Below are 23,649 nucleotides of genomic sequence, written 5' to 3' on the forward strand. Positions count from 1 at the left end.
ATTCTAGACGCTCTCTTGGACCTTGCCTCTCATTTTATCATTGGGCATTTTTGAGGATGTTCCATTTTATAACAATTTGGGGATTTTAAAATTTGCTGCCTATTCATTTTATGTCTAAAGGAAAAAGTACACAAAATTCCAGACTATTTGAGAACATGCTGTCTTGGTTAGGATTTGGATCACATCTTAAAATTAGTTTTAAAAGAAAGGAAATCATATAAATGTTCTGGAAGTTAGATGAGCACTAAGCTTGGGAAGCAGACACTTCTATTTTAAGTGCTTATCCATTGGGGTCAGATTGCCGATGATAAAAGAGCATTCTAGACTTTAAATATTAATTTTGCACTTTGGGGAGCTGTTTTCTTTCTTGCTTTTTCCCTATCCATTTCAATTTGAACTTTAGTAGAACTTGCAGAGTGCAGTATCTCAAATATTCCACAGGGTGTCATGATATGGTTGTTTGTTCTCTGGAAGACTATCTGGTGGAATATAATTTGAGCCAAGGCTCATGCAGCATTTCAAAGGCTTATTTCTTTTGGTTACAGTCAAGGAATATTTAGTGAGGGGATACTATGTGCCAGCCTCATGGGAAATGTAGATCTTAGTGGAATCATGCAAATCCTGTTTTTATTTTGTGTTTGGCATTTTGGTAGAGAAAATATTTAGTAACACTGAATTTCCTTGACTTTGACTTTGTTTGCCATGTAGCTAGCTTCATGCCACTTGGGAGTGAACTACTCAACTGCCCAGCTAGACTCCGGTTCTCTTTCCTCCATCATCTGGTGGGACTAGATCCCCAGGTGGGCTGGTGCAGGAAGAGGGCCAAGAATTCCTGTTTTAAAGGCTCCTGGGCAGCTGAGGGGAGGCCCAAGTGCAGGGCTGGGGCCTCTGAGTTCAGATAGTTGGACTGCGAATCCTCCCTTTACCACTAGTTTCCTGAGTCACTTTTAAGAAAAGTTACTTTGTTTCTTTTCATTTCAAATGAGAATGGGATTATGAAGACAAATTAAGCAATCCATTTCTAAAATGCATTCAGTGGCTTCCAATTATGGGAGAAAATGAAATCCTAAGACTATTTCAAGTAAGCCTCAGGAATATAAGAGAAATGTAAGAATGAACAATAGAGAAAATGAACAGAAAAAAATAAAATAAAATAGCAGACTTAAGCCCTGACACATCAATGGTCAAACTATACCAATCAAAATGCATACATTGTCAGAGTGGATTTTTTAAAAACATGTGACATGACTATATGAGGTTTATAAGAAGTTCACTTCAAACACAATGACATAGGTTGAAAGTAAAAGAATAAAAAGATATATCATGTTTATATGAATTTTAAAAAGGAGGAATAGCTATATTAATATCAGATAAGGTAGACTTCAGAGCAAAGAAAATTACTAGGGACAATGGGTGACATAAGTATGTAATAAAAGAAGCAATCCATCAGCAACACATAGCAATCCTAAAGGTGTATGTAACAAACAAAAAAGCTTCAAAATATATGAAATAAAAATTGACAGACCTGAAAGGAGAAATAGACAAACACAATTCTACTTATGGATTTCACCACCCTATAATCAGCAACCGATAGAATTACAGAAAATTAGCAAAGATATAGAAAAGACTTAATTGACATTTATAGAACACTCTACCCAACAACTGCAGACTATACATTCTATTCAAATGCATATGTAACATTTACCAAGATAGATTATATTCTGGAATATGAATTCATAGAATATGTTCTCTGACCATAATTGAATCAAACTAGAAATAAATAATACAAAGACTAAAGAATCTACAAATAATCACATGATTCAAAGACACTAAATAAATAATCCACGTTTTGGACATGAAGTCTCAAAGAAAAAATGTACATGTAACTGAATGAAAATGAAAGTACAAATTATCAAAATTTGTTGGATGCAGCTATGGCAGTGCTGATGGGAAACTTTGTAGCATTAAATGCTTACATTAGAAAAGAGAATATCACAAAATAATAAAGTTCTTAACTTTTAACTCAATAAGCCAAAAAAAAAAAAAAAAAAATAGAAAAAAGAACAACAGCAACAAAAAAGAAGAACAGAAATCTAAAGCAAGTATACGGAAAGTAATGAATTAAAAAATTAGAAGGCAGTAAAATTGAAAGCAGAAACGATACAGAAAAAATAAAACTAAAAGCTACTTTTAAGAAAAAAATGAGTAAGGTTGATAAAACTTTAGCAAAACTGACAAAGATAAAAGAAAGAAGATATAAATCACTAATATAGGAAATTAAATAAGAGATATTTTGATCCTATGGTCATTAAAAAGTTTATAGGAGAATATTACAACTATTTTTTAAATTAATTTTTTAACAAGGTTACTTTATTTTATTTTATTTATCTGTTTTGAGAGAGAGGGGGAAGGAGAAAGAGAGGGAGAGAAACATCAATGTGCAGTTGCCTCTCACGCACCCCCAACTGGGGACCTGGCGTGCAACCTAGTCATGTGCCCTGACTGGGAATCGAACCAGTGAGCCACAGCAGCCAGGGCTATTACAGACGACTTTATACTCATAAATTTGACAGCTTAGTAGAAATGGACTAATTTTTCAGAAAATACAACATCGAAACTTGACCAAGGTGAAATAAATAAACTGAATAGTTTTATACCCATTAAATAAATTGAATTTGTAATTTAAAAGTGCGTGAAAAAAAGAAATATCCAGGCCCATATAGCTTCACTAGAGAATATTACTAAAGAGAACTAACAATAATTTTATTCAATCTTATTCTAAAAAGGAAAGATGAAGTATTTTCCAACTTATGAGGCCAGGATTACCTCAATACCAAAACAGAAAAAGACAATACAAAAAAAAAAAAAAAAGAACAACCCCATCAAACCCCCACAAACTCCCCAAATCTAATATTATTGACCACTATCTCTTATGAACTGAGCTGCAAAAATCCTCAACAAAATATTGGAAAATCAAATACAAACATTCATTAAAAGAATAATATATACTATGATCAAGTGAGATTTATCCCAGGTGTGCAAGGTTGGTTCAATATTCAAAAATCAATCACTGAGCAGGCTAAAGAAAAAAAAATACATAATTGTATTTATTAACAAAGAAAATGCATTTTACAACATTTGACACCCAGTTATGACAAAAACCCTTAGTAAGTTAGGAATACAGAGAAACCACATCAGCTTGATAAAGAATATCTGCAAAAAAAATATCCCAAAACATACAGCTAATGTCTGTCTTTCATCATTAAGACTAAATATGTATTCCCTAAATTCAGGACAAAGGCAAGGATATCTACTTTCATCACTCTTATGCAACATAGTACTTCAGAGTTCTCTTATTTTTTACAGATGACATGCTTGTCTACATAGAAAATCCTAAAGTATCATTGAAAAGAAAAATAAAATTTCCTACAACTAATAAGTGAGTTCAGGAAAGTCTCAGGATACAAGATCAACCCACAAAAATTATATTTCTGTATACTAACAATGAATATGTAGAGCCTAAAATTAAAAATATAATACCATTTATAATAACACCAAAGAAAATGAAGTTTTTAGAAGTGAAATTACCAACACATGTACAGGATCTTTATTCTGAGATTTATTAAATGTTAATGGAAGAAATCAGAAAAGACTTAAGCAAATTGAGATATATATTATATTCATGGTTTGAAAGACTCAACATAGTAAAGGTGTCAATTCTCCAAAAATTAACTAGGTTTAATAAAATTTCTATAAAAATTTCACCAAGGGTTTTTATTGACATATACAAGCTTATTACAAATTTTTTATGGAAAAGCACAAGCTCCAGATTAACTAAAACAATCTTGGGAAAACAAGGATAATAAGCTGGAAAATATCATTCTACTCATATTAACCTTTACTATACATCTTCCATAAGCAAGGCAGTGTGATGTTATTGGAAAGGCTAGAAACATAGATCAATAGAGCAAAATAGAGAATCAAGGAGCACACCTATGCAAATATACCTCACTGATTATTTTACAAAGGTGCAAAAACATTTCAATGAAGGAAGGATAGCCTTTTTAATAAATGGTACTGAATCATGTGGACATCCATAGGCAAGAAGAATGAATATTGTCCAAACCTCACACCTTAAGCAAATTAACTCAAAGTAGATCATGGACTTAAATGTAAAACAGAAAACTATAAGTGTATTAAAAAAAAAACTATAGGATAAAATATTCAGAATCTAGGGCTTAATAATGATTTCATATACTTGACATCAAAAGCACGAAAGGAAAGGATGATAACCTGGACTTGCTATGCTGTGAAAGATCCTGTTAAAAGGATGATAAGACAAGCTGCAGACTGGAAAATAATGAAGAAAATAATTGTAAGTTGTACATCTGACAAGGAATGGGCATCTGAAATGTATGAAGAATTGCCAAAAGTCAGCAGTAAAAAACATCCAATTAGAAATGGACGAAAGACATGAACAGACATTTACTGAAGAGGATTTACATATGGCAACTAAACATATGAAAAGATGCTCAAAATGATTAGTCAAGAGAGATGCAAATAAAACTACAATGAAATGTCACTACATACCTATCAGAATTACCAAAATGAAAAGTAGTGACAACACCAGAAGTTAGTGAGAACGGAGGAGACCAGCTCATTCATGCCTTGTGGGTGGGAATGCAAGATGATGCAGCTACTCTGCAAAAGTTTGACAGTTCCTCATACAACTAAAATCGCTCAAATCCCACCTGACTTGGCAATGGCACCCTGGCAACATTTATCTAAGAGAAATGAAGACTTACATTCATAGAAAAAAAACTTGTAAATGAGTGTTCATATTAGTCTATTTGTAATAGCCCCAAATTGGAAACAACTCAATATCCTTTAATAGGTGAATCATTGAACAATCTGATGTATCCATATCATGGAATACTACTTTGCAATTAAAAGGAAGAAATTATTGGCAAACATAACAACTTGGATGGATCTCCAGAAAATTATGCTGAGTGGGGAAAAAAAAGCCTGTCCTAAAGGTTACATACTGTATGACTATATTTATGTAACGTTTTTGGGATAACAACATCATGGAAAAGGAGAACAGATTCATGGTTTCCTGAGATAAGTAGGGGCAGTTATAAAAGGGCAACGCATGAGATGCCTGTGGTGATGGAATTGTTCTGTTTCCTGACTTTGGTGGTGGTCATTGAATCTACATGTGAAACAATTGTGTAGATTTAAGTGCTGAGTGCAGACACCTGGAAATGGATGGTGGCAGTAGTTGCACAACATGAAGTTATTCAACATTTAAAACTGGTTAACATGGTAAATTTTATGTGTATTTTACTACAGTAAAAAAGGGAAAAGAAAGATATTTTTGAAGCATTGAGAGATTAACAGGCCTATAAATTTGTGCTTAGCAAGCAACCTACCTATTTCTTTTCTAAAATTCCTATCTGTCATGTAACAATACGTGGTCCTACTTTGTAGGATCACTGTGTGGTTCTTACCACAAATGACACATGAGTTCAAAAACATCTCCACATATCTATATCCTGCTCAAGGTGAGAAGTCTATCAGTCATGTTCTTGAATATTGGAGTGATACACAGACACTCTCCATGTCTCTAGTTTTCTTATCACAGACTGGTAACAAAGGGTTGCATGAACTACATTTGGGCAAGGGTCTGAATCAAACCTTAGATGCATAGCCCTGTAAGAATTTCATAGAGACAGTTCAGAATAATTTTTCAGGATGGCGTGTTTTGCTGGTTTTGCAGCTAACACCGGTGCTCTCCCTCGGTGTTGTGGGTGAGTCCTTTTTTGGCTACCCATGCTCTAATTTTCTTCTGAGCTTACGAAGGACCTCTCATGCTGGAAGGTGAATTTGTCAACACTTAGTTTCTCAGACTCCTTTGCACGAGAGCTTTGTGCTTTAGCTTTATTCTGCTCATTAGATGTATCTGCCCTAGTCATTGGGATGTTGGGAATGTGAGGAACTCTCTCAGCTGCAGGGACTGCAAGGCCAAGGCCATGGCGCTGTGTGGCTGCAGGGCTAGTGGTGGTGTCCAGTGGCCAGTTATGGCTGGGTTTGGGTTTGTGCTCCGTTTCCAGTTTCAGCAGCTGGCGCAATAGCATCTGCACTAGCATTTGCATCGGAACTGTGAGCATTGTTCCCAGCTATTTATCCTCACTCTGGTTCCCTGGCCTTCTGTTTATCAAGTTCAAGGAAAACAAGCCGGCACCGTTCAAAAGTATAAAGATGAAAAGTAAATCATTAGTCAAACCATTGCCAAAAAAGAACATTTTAAGTGAGTTTCTTTTATATATATTTTGTTCTATGTAAGAATTTTTAAAAACAAAATTATATTACTTTACATTCTGCTTTTTCCCCCCTTTGCATTCTATTCTTTCCATTTAATGACAATTGTATGCAGATATGATTTTAAATATTTGCATAATGGTTTAAATATGCCAACAATCTGTACTTGTTAGTAACTTGGACAATTTAGTTTTAAGTAAGCATTTGTTATTTGTATGATTATTTATTATTTACTTATATATAAAACATTATTTTTATATATAAATATAAACTAAAAATGACCATAATCTCACTAGGCAGATAATCTCAGTTGGCATTACAATTTAATAAAACCCACATGGTTAGAAAATTTAAGCCGAAAACTATAGAAATTTTCAAAAATGAAAAACAGAAGCTCCCTTCTACCTTCTGCATCCTGGATTCTTTCCCCGAAACTTAAGTGCTCTAAAATTTTTTTTTTTATTCCAGAATTTTTTTTTTTATTTCATTAGCTACATAACTGTGTATACTCATAGATTTATTTTTTATTTACACAAGTGATTATATTTCCTACACTGTTTCTCACCTTGTGTTTCTCTATTAAGAATCAATCTTGGAGATTTTTGTGCAGCATTTCTTAAAGGGGTGCATTCCTTGTTCTATAAATGTGTCTTCAGTGATATCATTGGCTATTCTGCTGGGTTCTTAGATGTGAAATAGATATGTCACTTGTGTGGCCCCAGGTGGTCTCATCAGCCCACAATTCTTCAGCTCTTCGCTACTACCTGTGTACTGGTAGGACCTCTAACCCTCAGCCTCCTTAGTCTTCCTGGTAATTTGGGGAGGCCCAGGTTCTCACACAGGCTCACAGCCAGACTTCTTTAGCCTCTATTTCCAGTGCCCAAAGTCCTTTGAAATCTGTGCCTATCACTGCCCAAGGGTTGTTGCCCTGAGAGAAGATCCCCTCTTCCCTATACAGGGCACTGTCTTCTGGGGTGGACAAGGTGCATCTAATCAGTTTACTTGGAACCATCATGGATTTGCACATATATATGTGTATACAAATGTATCTGTGGGTGTGGGTGTACTCAGTAACATACACTATGTGAAGTCAGTTCTCTCAGTTGCTGGTTTCTACTATAGAACAATCATTGTTTTGACATGTAACTGTCCATATTCTTAATCACTCAGATATTTGCTTATGGTGTTGTATAACTCTATGAACACTTGTCTGGAATGGAGGAAGCCTTTGTTTTCACTGCTGATGATCATGTCTTTTGAATTTCTGTTTGCCATGGAGGGACAGTGAATTCTCACAGTGGTGGCTGAAGAGGAACACATTGCATTTTGCTGAAGGAGAAGGCTAATTATTTGATTTATAGCCTGAGTTTCAGGATATGTGTCTCAAATAAGAAAACGTGTCTTATTAAAAAGATGCATCAGCAAAAAAAAAAAAAAAAAGGAAAGAAAGAAGGGAGAAAGGCAGAATGGAAGGAGGAAAAGTCCATCTCTGTTCTCCCACCATTGTTGCAACCATTGGGAAAATTCTCCAAGTTGCATCCTGCAGATTGAGGGTCAGCAGTGGCATTGTCTTTGCATTCACTACTATTTTGATGCTGCTACTGCTGCCACCTCCGCTGTCACCCTCTCCTCCTCAATTATTGCTGCTACCACTGTCATTGTTTGTATTGCCATTCCAGATTCATGCTAAATGAATCAAGTAATCCAAAAATTTGTTTGAGTCACACATTGTGGAACATGCATTTGGAATGATTTTCTGAGAAAGCCTGGGTGCAGAACACAAATATTTTGAATGGACTTATCTTAGAGTTGTACTGCTATTTTTCCTTGTCATTTTAAAACCCTTAATACGAATAAATTGTTTGTACAGTGGAGCTTTTCTAAAAATCCTTAGATAAGAAATACATGGTTTGAAAGCAGAGAATAAAAACATGAATGATAATGTACGCAATGCCCACTAGAAGGTCCTGGCTGCTGCTCCCGGGCAGGCGTTATAATCGCCTATTTGGTGTGTTTATTTCAGGCTGCAGATAGTGGATGAAAGTGCCTGGTAAGTTGCCAGCACATGACTTAGTTGCCAAATGGAGTGTTTAGTACTTGTTACATTTGATTTATATCACAAGTTCTTCCCATTAACAGTCTACTGGTGATAACCTACTTGGCTTTTCATGTGGTTACTTTGAAACAGTCACTTGACAACATTTGGCATATCACAGAGTTTAATGCTGAATGAAGGAGTGAGTGAACGACTACATAGGTTCTGCTCTATACTGATACGGTGCTTGGTGCAGATGGAGCACCCATTCTGCTCACTGAGTAAATGCATCCTGTATATGTGCTTCTCTGATTCACTGTACCATGGTCATGTCTATGGATTTGAGACTTAAAGGGCTGGTGAAAGGGATAGAAATAGATAGAAATAATAGTGCCTACACGTCAGATGGGCTTGCATTTGTATGGAGGAAGATATTCTGCTCACCTGTATCACCATTTAAATGCAAGTTTGAATTTTGTGGAAGACAGAAAGCCTCATCAAAACAGCATTGATTCTAAGTCAAAGTGTAACCTTGTAATGCTGGCTGACAATTCCTGTAATCTCCAGTCTTTAAAAAAAATTTTTTTTAAACAGGTTCACTGCTGGAATCTTGGCCTTAGATGTATAATAAAATCTGCATTAAATATGGTGATCTTTATTTTCAGATTGAAAACTTGCAAGAGCAACTTAGGGATAAAGACAAGCAACTGACCAATCTGAAAGACAGAGTGAAGTCCCTGCAGACAGATTCCAGTAATACAGATACTGCCCTGGCGACGCTCGAGGAGGCTTTGTCAGAGAAGGTGAGCTTGGCTTAAAAAGCAGGGAATTAGGATGTAGGGAAACTGGGCTGGGAGGAGATGTTCCAGATGCATTTAAATATGCCTGCTTTTTCCCATGCACTCACACTGCCCACAATGCCAGCTGGGCACCTGCTGCCATGCTAGCCCTCTTCAGTAGACCTGGCACACTGAAGCCAGGGTGTCTTTTGGAGATGCAAACCTGATTGCCTCACCCTTGGCCCTGCTTCAAGACCTTTACTAGCTTGTCATTGTTCTTAGGATGATAAAAAGTGAAATCTTTAACCTGGCCCATTGAGTCTATCCCTTCATCTGATCTGGCTCGTATCTGACCAGCCACCTCTCTGCCTGTTTCACTCTTTCTCTGCCACCCTCCCTCCTTTTCCCTTTCTTTCTTTCATTCTCCCCCACTCCCTGTCTTCCTTTTTTTCTTTCTTCCTTCTTTCCTCCCTTTCAAGCCTCATTTCACATCTCTCTTCTCTTGTTCTCTGCATTGTAGCTATATTGGCCTCCTAGATTTTCAAGTGTACCCTTCTTCATCCTGCCTCAGACCCTTTGCACATGCTATTACTGTGCCTAGAATGTTCTCTACTCTCTGTAAACTTAATCCCTCTTCTTCTGAGAACTCAGTTTCCTGAGAAGCTCTGTTTGCAGAGTAGTTCAGAATGTGGACATTGGAGTCCGACAGCCTGGCTTCAAATGCTAGGTCTGACATTTACTACTTTGGACCTTCACTTCTTCAGTTTATTCTTCAGTTCTGATTTAGAACAATAGGTATAATAAATTATAACTGTTGTTATTATTATTATTTTATGAGTCATTTTCTCAGGGAACCCTCCTAGGTAATATCCTTCATTATGTTCTCATGAATAACCTGAACTTTCCAGAGCTCATGTTACAACGTTAATTGTGCTTTTGTCTCTTTTTAATGTGATTAATTGGTCTTCTCTGCTAGACCCTAAACCCAAGAAGTATACCCATATGCGTGTGCTATTTGTGTGTGCTAGCTTGCCTTCTCCCAGTGTCTAGTATAATAATCCCTGCATGGGGGAATGCTCAGCAAGCACTGGCTGAGCAAGTCCCCACTGTTTGAAAGGCATTGCTGTAGGCACCGGAGATGCAGCAGAAAAGAAAATGAGTGAAAATCCTGGGTCTCATGGAGTTTAGATTCTAATGGAATTGAAGAAAAAACAGATAATAAATAAATAAAATACATGGGATTTCAGAAGTCAAGTAACTGTCTCTCCCAGGGCTTCAAATTTCCCATTTGTGGAATGGGAAATTAGATTAAATGATCCCACTGGTTTTGTACACCAGGGTATCTTTAAGAGGCCTTCTTTGAGGTCTTCAGAATTACCAGGAAGTGCTCATTGAAAATCTAAATTATTAGGCCCCACCTATGCCTACTGAACCAGAAACTTGTGTAGAACCTGGGAATCTGCACTTTAGCCACCTCCGCGGGTCATTTTGATGTACACTGCAGTCTGAGAACCACTGATCTATGTTAAAAATACTGGAGCAAAAAAAAACGAAAAACAAAACAAAAACCAAAACAAAACAAAAAAAAACCATCATATTCTATGGCTAGTCTTCATGTTCCTATTAAAAGTTATAAGATTATAATAAGTTTAGGATTATGTTATAAGATATAAGATTTTATTTGAAGACTTATAAGAAGAGTAAATATAGAAAGATATTTTTCTATTTTTAGTTTTCAAGATTGTATTTTTTTTAAAAAAAGGATTGTATTTCCAAGGCTCTGCAATAATTTCATTTGTAAAATTTGAATGAGGTGATGATTATGTATCCCTTCTTCAGTTTTTGAATGGTAGGATGTCATCCTACTTGTCCCTCTTCATTTCTTTCTCCAAATTTAAAGAAGTAAATATATACCATATAATTTTCCATATCGTGAATTCTTGGCAGGGCTTTATCATTTTTCCCCCGGCTCTATTAAGATTTGATTTATTCTAGTTTAAATCCCAAAGAATCCCCAAAGCTAAAACTACTCCCTTCCTGAAGCACTTCCTCTGAGGCTGAGGGGATGACCAGGAAGGACAGTAGGGGTCTGTGGGAGTCTGCCCCTCAGCCTGCCTTCACTGCTGGGTATTTGCATCAGGTGGGACAAGCCTCTTCCCCTGCAAGTGTCTCTCAGGCCCTTATTTTCAAAATGCACGTTTAAATGGGTCCATCTCTAAGTTCCCTTCTCTATTTTGGAACTGCCATGATGCAATTGTTCAGTTTGCTGATCTTCAGTCTCAGGCACGTGAAATTGGAATTGCACCATAGATGAGGAGTTGAGAGCTTAGATGTCTTCTCAAAGGGCTGGCTGGGAAGAAAAGTGAGGGAAGTGGGTTTGGTGGGACGCAGTGGGGACTGTGGCAACTGTGGTGAGCCAGAGAGTCCTTGACCTGTCTCAGAACATTCAAGTTCAGATTTTTAAAAATTAGAATGCTCAAGCCAAATGAAATAACTCTGTGGGCCAGCTTTGACCCATGAGCTGTTAGTGTGAAAACCCTATTTGCATCTGATTTTTTGCCTTTCACAGTAATGAGAAATAAAAGCAAAGAGAGCAATTTATATAGAGGGAATTTTCTAAAGGTGCCGCAACCACAATGCTAGTGTATTTGAAAAATACGGATAAAATCATTGGATAGGAAATGGCCAGGACCTCTCTCAGAGGACAAAGAATAGTAGATTTCAGTATTTATTCCAATGGGTATCAAACTTCTATGTGCATCTAAATAGTCTTATTATTTAAGGAGCTTCTTAAAATATCATTTCCTAGGTTCCATTTCCTAGTGATTATGATTCAGTTGCTCTGCTGTGTGGCCCAGGAACCTATGATTTTTGATAAGCATCTCCAGTGATTCTGATACATGTGGTCAGAAGACCATACTTTGATAGAAGACCATACTTTGATGAACACTAAATCTATGTTATATAATTTTAATAGTGAGAAAAGGGCTTAGTGAGGTAAAATGACTTGCCCAGAGTAAAATCTGGGAGATGTGCAACACTATTTGCCACTTCTGAGCCCTGGGCAGACATCATTAATTAACCTTGGCACAGCTAATTTCTAACCTAGAACTCCAGGGAGTCACTTACACTCTAAGGTGGCTCTTGGTTGGGACTTTGTTGCCTACCCTTTATTTTCCTAAGGCCACTTAGCTCACAGGTGAAGGAACAGGACTAAATATTGAACATTCTGGTCTTTGTACTTTTGATATCATCATCTCCTTAATTTCATTTCCCTCACAAGTTCTTAATTGTATCCACATAGAATTGAATAGATTCTCTGGAACAAAACATGGTGCAAAAATATAAAATGATTAATGAATAATTATGGATTCATAAGAACATTTAATTACTTGCTGTCTTTTGGCCAACGAATAGAACCCATCAGGCATTATTCACCATTTTACTTGGGTTATTATACCCCAGGGAGTGTGTTACTCCTTTTAATTTCCAGGAACTTATTCACATATCCAGAGTTTGCAAAAAATAATGCCGCTTAGCAAGTTAAGATTGAGTATGACCTCCTTCTAGGATTGACACACAGAAGCTCAAGAGACAGAACCCATGGTGTTTATAAAGCGGTCTCCCAAGCATTGCTGCAGTAGATAAGCAGTTGAGAAAGCCAGATAGCAGCGCTGGAGGCCACTGCAATTCAGTTCCCACCCAGTGATAAAGCACGAAGAGATTAGACCTGTGCAGAGCCAGATGAGTGCACAAGGAACACTTGCCAATGCAAATAAGACTAAAACAAGAACACATTGTTGGAATTTCTACAAGTTAGCTGTTAATCAAGTAGATCATGGCGTATTAAGGCTTTTTAACACATGTTTTTGACATCTGGCCCTGTGCGGCTGACAGTTAAATTAGTTTTGTGATTGACGGAAAAATATTTTGGAGTATTGAATCATCAATAACACTTAAAAACGTTATACTGCTTGCTGATGTTTTTTGTCATCAATGCCCAGTCAATAGTACAAGTGCTTGGAGCAAATCAACCTCCTTTCCAAATGACTCTGACACCTTCTGGATGTTAACACACATACTTAATTTCATTTCCCTTCCTTTGAAGACAAGATGATCCCTAATTTGAGTTCTTATTTCTTCCATCCGCCTTTTTAATTGCCCGTTGTATGCCAGACAGTTTGCGCAGCTCTTCAGATTAGAGTGCTGCCCTCTGAGAAGCTGGCCTGGGAGGATGGGCATGCAGTAAACCATGGGCAGGGAGCTGAATGGGAATAAATGCCACATGATCGGGCCAAAGTGATTCTTGGGCAGGTTTCCAAATAGTAAGGTGACACGGTCAGTTTGGGGCTTTAAAAATGTCACCCCAACAGCCATGTGGTAGAAGTGATGAGATGGAGAAGGCCTGGTGGCCAGGTGACCAGGCCTGAGGCTTTTGTAATAAGTGTAGGCACAAGGCAGTGAGAGCTCATTTGCTGAAATCATTGAAAGCCCTTGAGAGACTTACTGTACAGTGAGGCCATTTCCTTCTTTTGTAGATCATGTAATCATCCGCTTACAGGCATAACAGACAAAGTCAAATAGGACGGGAATCAAGATGAAACAAATATAGGCAATTAATAGACCTTTTTGTTCTATTTCTACTCCCACTGTTGTAATAATATACTTAATTTAAAGTATTTTGAAATCATTGGAAAACAACAATGGTACCTTTTTTCCCCCCTTGAAAGCATTAGATACATAAATTATTGTCATTGAGGTAGAGCAGTTGTTTCCCTGGGGGATCTTAAATCACAGACCAAGTGTTCAAACTAACTTCCCTCTTCATTAAACATTGTTCTACAGCTGTCTTATATATTAGGAATTGTCTTTTACTATGTAGTTATAAAAATATAAAAGATAATATCAGGATATCTAAGTGCCACTGTTACACAAATATTTTCTGATGATGACATCCAAAAGGAAGTTCAGATATGTGCTGGGTAATTTGAAACCAATTTTAGAAATCTAACTCAAACTTTTCCCAAGTGGAATTTTCTTTAAAAAAAAAAAAAGGAGGTTCTTATTTTGATATCGGCAAGTTTGGGAAACGTGTCTGCCAGACTAGTATTTGAATTTCAGTATGAAAGTCAAGGGCGGGTTCTCAGACCTCCTTGAACTTCTCCAGGCATATGCTTGTGTCAGTGTAGTCTCGTGGGCTTGGCTAAGACTCAGAGAGCTCTGGGAGTCAGGGTGGGCCTTCTGTTTATGAGTTGGCTCACCTTGGATGAGTCAGCTGGCCTTCCTGTGCCTGGGTTTTCTCACCTCTCCACTGTTCCAGTAGCAGTGCTTCAGACCTCACAGCTGCGATGAGGACTAGGTAAGTGGGGTGCATCGCCATGCCTAATGTGTAGTAAGGTCTCAATACAGGAAAGCTGCTAATGTGAGCTTTGCTCAAACTTAAGCAATGTTTTGGAGCCTCTACTGATTGTTAATAAGCCACTGAAAAAATCTGGAAGTAAATAAACGTCTCCAGTCACATTGGAAAATCACTCATACAATGAGCTTATTCTTTATTTTGTTTCAAGTTCTCACTGGCAGTCAGTCCAAAGTTTTGAAGGGCCTACGTCCTGCCCCACTCCAATACCCTTTCTAGTCAGAGAAGAAGTCTTCGGAAAGCAAGGAAATCCCTTTGATGTCAGGTGGGAAAGCCAAGCAAAGAGGGTTGAGCCCAGAGGTTGCTTCTGTTTCTTCCCTTGCCCAGACAAGGCTTTGGGAAGCCCAGAATCTTGGTGTGTGAACTTTGCTTTTCTGGAATTGCCCTGGAAACTTTCTAAGTACCACCATGAACCAAAGTAGCCTCATAGCTTGAACATTAATGTCCCTTGTGACTCTGTGATGCTAACTTTTATTAACAAGCCGAAAACTGTATTGATTGTTATGCCTCTCTTCACAAACCCAGTATTTAATAATATCTGTGTGTGTGTTGATTCTTGTAGGGACTTTCTTACATATATTGCCTCATTTCTTTTTATAGCATGTTATGGGTTCTCACCTCTTCTTTTTTTGACAATTACCTCACAGGAAAGAATAATTGAACGTTTGAAAGAACAGCGCGAGAGAGATGATCGGGAAAGGCTAGAAGAGATAGAATCTTTCCGAAAAGAGAACAAAGACCTGAAAGAGAAGGTCAATGCTTTACAAGCTGAACTGACTGAAAAAGAGGTGAGTTTGGAAAAACAAATGAACCATGGTGATGGTCCTCATAAAACCATATTTATGTCAGCCTCAAGAAACCAGAGACTTAGTCTGAGAGACGGTGAACATAGTTACTCTACCTTTGTAAAGACCTCTGAATCCAAAGGAAAATACTGTAACTCTTTTCATCAGTGATGCTCAATACACATCTTCTCTATTAACTGCATAGGATGTAGCTCCTTGAAATTGTTCTTGATGTCTTATCACATTTGTGTGGCTTAGAGGATTCAATGTCCTTTGAATTTTGGTTTGAGATAACAACAAAAGCATTAATAATAATAGCAGCTCCACTTTATTGAAGGCCTTTTACATGCTAATCCTTGGGTTGGGTCATTTACATTCATCTGTGCTTCTGAAATGGATCACTCAGTACTCCCTGGTTAAGAGATTTGGCACCAGGCTGGACACAAAAGGTATAGGTAAAATGTGACTGCTCTTCTGGGACATCATTTTCATATTATGGTAAAAATTTAAAACAATATTTTCACATTAGAGCAAACATGGAAATAGAAAACATCTCACCTGCATTTTTACAGTAAAGCAATATAATTTTAAGAAACTTCTTTTGGGGGGCCATGGAGAGAATGCATTAGGGTACAGCCCCCCCTACTCTGAGGGACACCTCTAACCCCTTTAGTTTACTTCAGGATACTTCAGTGAAGAGATTTGAGAAGCAGCAATGCACATTATTTTCAGTCTCCCAAAATCTGAGATGTGTGCCATTGTCCACAACTGGGCCCTTCACCATTATTTTATTTTCCCCATAGGAAATGTCCATTTCCTTAGGGCTGGTACAGATCCTTTCACTCTGCTGGGTTTTGATAATTCTCTATCAGTTAAAGTATTGTCTGCATTAGGAATCCAGGAAGGGAAGAATTGACAAGTAATAGGAGTTTTGAGGAAACTCAGAAGCAAAATACTCCCTAAAATGTAAACTTAAAATTTAAGTTTTTAGACAGGAGATTGTTGTTTTGATATGAAAATAAAGACTATAAATCCTCTTCCTACTATTCCCCTGGTAAGTCTAACTTGGGGGAATCCATAATTACTATAGCTGATATGTAACAGAAGGCACAGAAGCTGTGACCCCAATTTCAGCATTCTTCACTGATGACAAGTGTTATTCTTGTGTTTATACCTTTAAAAGTACACACACACACACACACACACACACACACACGCATGCTTCTAATTGAAAAGAGATCTTGATGACATGGTGGAGCATAAATTTTAAATGAAAATAATTTTGTAAACAATGCCTGCACTGTATGAATTTCAGACAGGCATTTCAGCAAACATTTATTGTTCCTGTATAATAATGTGCCTGCCCCTGGGCTGGGCGTGGCAGTCAAGCTTCCACCAGAAAAACAGAACTGTATTAAGAAATTTAACCATATTAAGAAATTTATTGGAAGGAATTGGCTTACATAGTTATGGGGGCTGGCTAGGCAAGTCCAACATTCACAGGGCAGGCTGGCAGGAAGGGCCAGCTGGAAACTCTCTGATTGTAGCTGATGCTACAGTCCCCAGGAGAGATTCCTTCTTTGTCAAGGAAACCTCAGTTCTGCTTTTCAGGCCTGTCAACTGATAGGATCAGGCCCATCCGGGTTATGGAGCATCATACCCTTTACTTAAAGTCAGCTGATTGTAGATGTCAGTCACATCTACACAACTTCACAGCAACACCCAGATTAGTGTTAGATTGAATAACTGGGGAAGATAGCCTAGCCAAATTGACACCTAAAGTCATCACACCCAGCGATTTAAAAGTTATGAAGAAAACAACATATAATTTTTTTTTGGTCAGCAGGTAGCTTATAATTTAGATGGGATGGTAATAATCTTCACCATGACAAAAATGTCTGGATTATAAGGTCCTTTATTACTTTTGGGGAGTGATATGATAAAAAGTATTGATACTTGAATTGGGGACCTGGGATTGAGACTCATTATCTTCCTTTAACAGCGTGGTAACATTGGAGAAGACACTCAGCTCATGTGAGCTTCAGCTTCCTGACCTTAAAAATAAGAAAGGCTAACCTGTCCATCAGAGCGTTACTAGCAGGGGTGTATGCTGGGTGATAGCGGTAGTGTCTTCAGCAACAAGGTTATCCAGATGTGAACTATTAGGCAACATCATTTACAGAGAGATCATTGTGTGCTTAGTGTCTTCCTGGGTGATGCAAATGGTTATGAAGGAAATGCACAATGTTTGATTTTGGGTGAAACTTGAACATTTTAGTCACATAGTTATATGTTGCTAATGATTTCAAATTTAGTGATGGACTTTGCCCTCCTAGCTAGCATATATCTGTGATATATGCAAGGATTTATTTCTTTAGTTTTTAGAATTCAGACCGTACAGGGAAGCTCTTGGTTTCTGGATGTGAATGACAAATGGAAGAATTTAGTTAACCCCATGTCTGAATTGGAGAGGTTCATTATATCTGCTGAATCTAAATTTACAAAGGACTGGAACATAAAGTCTATCTAAATTAAAAAATAAATAAGTCTTTGATTATACAAAAGATGTTTGAAAAACCATTGGCCATTTGTTAAAGAAATGGAATTTTATCATAACTTAATAGGGTGTTTTATACTTGATTTTCCCTGAGAGGGAGGGTGGGAAAGCATTAAAGTCAGTATTTTCTTTCATATTTGTCTCAGAGTCTGCATGACCTGACAGCAATAAATGTAAATGGAAGGTTCAGGGTGTCTGTTTTACCATGACATGTAAAGACCACCTTGGGACTTACATCATTAGCATGACTTTGAGGTGTGAAACATACATTTACTGACCACACCATTTGGTCACATTTGATTGTGTTGCAATTAGATCCTGCTCAGTTCTGTAGGCTGGCCAACTTTAATTTCCTGGCCAGAGCAGACTATTGTTACCTTAGTAAGACTATATGTACTCTTTCTGTCTAATGCACACTTTATTGCTATATATAGAATCAATGTATTCAAATAGAAGACATTGCTAGTAGAAACTGCTTTGTTTTACTTACTAGTGTTCTTTTTCTTTCAGTCTAGTTTAATTGACCTCAAGGAACATGCATCTTCGTTAGCCTCAGCAGGTCTGAAAAGGGACTCTAAATTAAAATCCCTAGAAATAGCCATCGAGCAAAAGAAAGAAGAATGTAACAAACTGGAAGCACAGTTAAAGAAGGTAAGTGAAACCTAAGAGGGAAAAAAATGTTCATTTTATAATTAATTTATAAAATGGGAAAGGAAAAGAAACAAACCCTTATCTTTTGCTGTCTGCTGATAAAAAAATTGAACACTCTTTAGTCCTAAGAAGTCTGCATCAAATCTGTCTGTGAACCTGAAAAATTATCTTAGGTTTCCTGTCTGGAAAAAAACTTGAAAAACACATGAAAATAATAGGGGAAGTAAAAAGTAAAAGCCAGCCATCACTCCCTGGGCAAATCTCAACTATCAGAAGAGATAAATGGAAATATTTGCAACAAAGCAAAGAATCCAGGAGCTCAATTATACATTGATAAACTTTTTCTACTTCTAGAAATAGGTCAGTTTTTCTATTGGAACTTTGCAAAGTTTACCTGACAATGTTAAATTTCTAGAAGTTCACCAAAATAGTCAAATCCCTGGAATACCTGTGGGATGACTGTTTATACTTGACCTGAAATGGTCCTAATTTCTAAGAAAGCTTGTTTTATGTAGAAGGCTTTGGAAAAGAATCTAGGATCTTCATATTGCAGCATTAACATATTTTCTCTGAACTGGACATTTTTGTGGAGTGCATTTCCAGTCATGCATTGTTCCTTTGACTTTTCCCTGTGTTGTTTGGTGCGTCTGCATTCATTGTTTACATAAAACTCATAACATTATGAGTTTAAGCATTTTGTTTCCCTTTGACAGCTTACAAATTTATTCAAAAAAGATAAGAATCTAAAAAATGAAGCAAAGCATATAATAAAATTTGATTATGTATAATTCACAACACATTGGAATGGGGATTTATTTAATAAAGTTATGAAAATATATGATATGGATGACAGGGATGTGAAAGCATTATATATCTGTGGAGAAATTATTCTAGATATCTTAAAATTTAATATACTATTTTGTATGATGTAATATATAACTGAAATGTGATTATGCTGTGTTCATTTTTCCATGGAATTTTAGGAAATTATCACGAGAAATTTCACAGTACTAAAGTCTTTTTGACCAATACAGAAAGATAAATATACATATCAAATCCCTTTGCCACAAAACAACAAGACAATTTCTATATTGCAAAATCTATTTCTCAATCTATTCAACAACTTACATTTTTCAAGCAATATCTAGTCAAGCAGAAATCTTGAACAATAAAAAGAATTATTTAAATAGCCTATTTGAGGGTGTTTAAATGGAGATTGACTTTATGCATTGGGTGTATGATACACATCCTTGACACATATATAAATGTGTTCTGCAATATGTTATACATGCACATGAATATCAAGAAATGTACTTTTTCTTTACCGAACAGTTTTGTGATCATAAAGCAGGCTCTAAGAAGACTCTGTGAAAGAGAGACTTCATTGACTCCCTTTGGTGGTCCTTTGTGTTATCTTACCTCAGCTGTATCATGCTCAGTCCTGCAGAAGGAGGACCTCAAATAGACTTGGGCATGATAGACTCCCTTCATCAACTCTGAAGAGCAATTATGCAGATGAGGGCACTCAATATATAATTATTCTAGACACCCTCCCTTTTAGTGTAAATCATTTATGGAATTTGAAATCCTATAGTAATTAAAAGGAAGAGGTTCACATATTGGTGCTTATAGTTTCCGTGTATATGACTTGACTAGTTTAATGAATCAATATATTTGCAATTCAAATTAGTTTCTTTCAACGTAACTATGGTTTGCCCGAGAAATCATTTTGAGCATGTGGTTTCCTTTAACTCACAGGTAGACACCACTTACTGAACTTCACAAATCAAATTCTTTAAACACTTTAGCATTATTCTTGAGAACATTTTAATATTCTGCCACATCACTAGAATTAAAGTAACAAATATGGTTGTCTGACTGTAAAGGACCTATTTAATTTGTGAAAAAATAACTTATTTCTAAGTACATAAATAATCTTTGCTTATACTATCTTCTAAAGGCATAGTACAGAGAAATTAAATAAGGTAATTATAATTTAAATATTTTCATACCTAACCTGCAGATGCTATTTTGTTATTTTTGGCTCTCTAGCATCAACTCAATTCAAAAGTTTAAAATACTTTTTCTAGTAGTCTTTAATTTCTGCTAATAAATAGTTCCATAAAAACCTCAAGTACCCATCACCTTAAAAAGAATTGAGATCTACATGAAATATTTGAAAATATAAGCCAACAGTATGTGAATATACATATAAACACATCATTTACTCATGGAAAAATAAGCAGCTATAAAAACTTAAGGGTGTCTGGGCCTCCCTCTAAATAAAAGGGTATGTGACTTGTGAATAAAATATAAAGGGTTACTAAATGAAAGCTGAAAACATAATAGTTTTATTATGTCATAAATAAACCATGAATGCCCAGTGGAATTTTGCTCAAGATTTTTGAGTGTCCAGGTATTTTTGCCATAAAATCTACACAATGTAGATGTGTTTAGCTGAACAGAAACCTTGTCTGCCAGTGTGACAATGGAATCCAAATGGTGATTTAAATTTGTTTTCTGTCTTATAAACAATTCTTGAAATTGGTAAAGTAAGTGATTTTATAAAACTCTGTGGAAAACATTCACGTACATAGCTGCTTTTAACCCTTTACTATATTGTGTTAATTTAAGACATTTTCAAATATCAGTACTTTGTAATGAAAAATGCTTATAGGCAGAAAATGAACTATTTCTTACACTTTCCATCTGACATCTTAAAAACAATGCAATGAAATGTTGGCATGTGAGGAAATCTTTACTGATAGGTTGATAAAATGGTACTAACCAAATAATCCATAGCTACTAGATATGAGTGTGCTTTATAAATTAGTGCATACACTCACCTGAAATAGACTCCTAGGGGTTGAGAAGAACAGACTAGTGATAATATGGATCAATTTGTCTTTCAAGGGTATTTGGTGTTCAATATGTGGAAATAAATTTACCTTATATGACTAGAAATCAATTGAGAAGCAACAGCAATTTGAAATGCTATGACTTATGCTTTTTGTTAATTTCCAATTAATATTATCTTTGAGGAAGGTGTTTTTAAACCATGGCAAAATTATCATTTATTTTATTAAAGTTAAACCAACAAAAAAATTCAGGGTCTTCAAAAGCACATGTCTTAGTGTAAAGCAAATTAAACATTTTTTATGATATTCTACCTTCTACAACTTGATGTTGAGCCCCAAATTAATAATGCAGTTATTTAAGAAATATAACTTGACAGTGCTTTTTAAAATAATATTACTACAGTTAAATCCACAAACATCTAACTCTTCTACACAAAATAGACAGAGGGCATTACAGATTCTTAAGCACTTAGAACATAATAGGGTAGCTACTAAAAATTATATTTTTTATTAATTACGAACTAACAGTAGGAACTGGTAATGAGCAATAGATAATACTGTATTTTGGTTCCCTTTATTTTCCTGCTGACTTAAATTTTTCCTTCTCCCGTTTACTGTTAATCCTGTAATGGCTTGCTTACTGGTAGTTTGCTGTTGCTAACCTGCTGTTTGCTGATCTATGTTTTTCTAAAGTTAGACTGAATAGAAAATTCAGGCTTGTGTTAATATAAAAGAAGAGCTATAAATTCAATGATAAGATTTAATTAATCTTTTATTATTACCATCTTTGAAGTTCAGGTAATAAATTGCAAGCTTGGCCAAAAGTACTTCTTCTGATTCATTGCTAGAGGCCAGCACTTCATGTATCATCAAAAGTGAACAGCTTTCTTTATTTCATGGGTTATTTAACTTGAGAAAGGGAAAGTAACACAAACCTTAAATTTCTTATTCCAGCTATTCTTTTCTAGGAGCCAAAGTCAACATTTCTATTTCCCCAGAGCCTCTCACTTTCACGGTGGAATGTTTAGAAACTGAAATTTCTTCTTTTTAACGACCAGTCGTCTGTGCAAATGCACTGGATTTGTTGAGCTAATGCTGTTTTTCTGGATCTTTCCTTCTTTCCCTGTCTGTGCTTCAATGCCTCCCCAACTTTGCAATGTAGCAAGCTGAGCAGTTGTTCAATCAGATGTACAACCCAGTAAGTCATTTCTAAACGTTCCCGCTGTAACATATCAAAGCATGAGGATCCATTGATCACATGTCACAGTGTGCTATACTGGGGATTTTTTGATAATATTTATGAGTCTCTTCCCATTTCCATTTCGTCAGAAGAAATGACCTGTGCATAGTCCACTGCCATTTCTTTTGAATGCGAAACTAAAAAACTAAGAAGTCAGGGAAATATTGCCAGCTTGGATATTATCTCCTTCTTAACTTCAGCTCCAAGGCTATGGAAGAACAGAGGGCAGCTGCAGATCTAGGCTCATGGAATTCTTTCTTGGATCCTTAAATGCATACTTATCTTGCAAACAACTCAATGTATGTTACATTCAAATGATGGAAGTTAAGATAGGTTTAGATTTTAAAAACAGGGCATTGCTCTTTGAGAATCGCGAATGTCTAACATTATTGTGAGTTTTATAAGAGTTAAAAACATGTCACTTGTTTCAGGACAAACTAAAATATAGCCTCTTAATAACAGATAGTAACATTTCTGATTATAGCTTAATGGCAAAAACAGGTAACTACTAAAAACATGTATAAAATGGTCAAGAGGCCATCACTGATTTTTTAAAATCCTAATGAAAGGTATGCATTAATATGAAGAAGTTTATTTGTTTCTTTAACATATTAAAGAAGGGCTTTTTTATTCTGTCAACTCAAGAGCCGTACTGGGAAAAATGTTACATAAAGGTGACCAGAATTTTTCATTTGGCAGATGTGATCTGAGCCATCATGCATTCTAATTACATCCTATTTGTAAATTCCCATCATAGGGAAGAGGAATAGCATGGATAAAGGAAACAATTCAGCTGACACATTTTTGTTAAGCCCCTGCTGCAGAATACATAGTGCATGATACATGAGATGCTTGCATGTGTTTAATTAGATTCAGGTTCCACACTCCAGTCTTTAAAACAAATTTTGTTTTTGCAAACTGTTGGATCATCTTTATTAACCTCTCTCCTGAAATATGATTTTTAGCAGAGCAGCAAAAATAATCCAAATTTCCCTTCTCTTAACATT

General features: G+C 36.2%; 1 protein-coding gene across 3 annotated transcripts in view; it reads left to right on the forward strand.

Moving 5' to 3' along the window:
• ERC2 (ELKS/RAB6-interacting/CAST family member 2) overlaps nt 1-23,649 on the forward strand; it is a 926,792-nt gene that overhangs the window by 420,051 nt on the left and 483,092 nt on the right. For all 3 annotated transcript variants that reach the window (XR_016512310.1, XM_090282950.1, XM_090282949.1), the window contains exons 7-9: nt 9,022-9,159; nt 15,199-15,339; nt 18,404-18,544. Coding sequence is in view for 2 of the 3 variants with exons in the window: in XM_090282950.1 (XP_090139076.1) it covers nt 9,022-9,159; nt 15,199-15,339; nt 18,404-18,544 (420 nt within the window). In the remaining variant the exon portion in view is untranslated. The remainder of the gene's footprint in view (nt 1-9,021; nt 9,160-15,198; nt 15,340-18,403; nt 18,545-23,649) is intronic.

This window comes from Furipterus horrens, unplaced genomic scaffold (assembly GCF_987537825.1).
Source record: "Furipterus horrens unplaced genomic scaffold, mFurHor1.1.pri manual_scaffold_7, whole genome shotgun sequence".
NCBI classification, from domain to species: Eukaryota; Metazoa; Chordata; class Mammalia; order Chiroptera; family Furipteridae; genus Furipterus; species Furipterus horrens.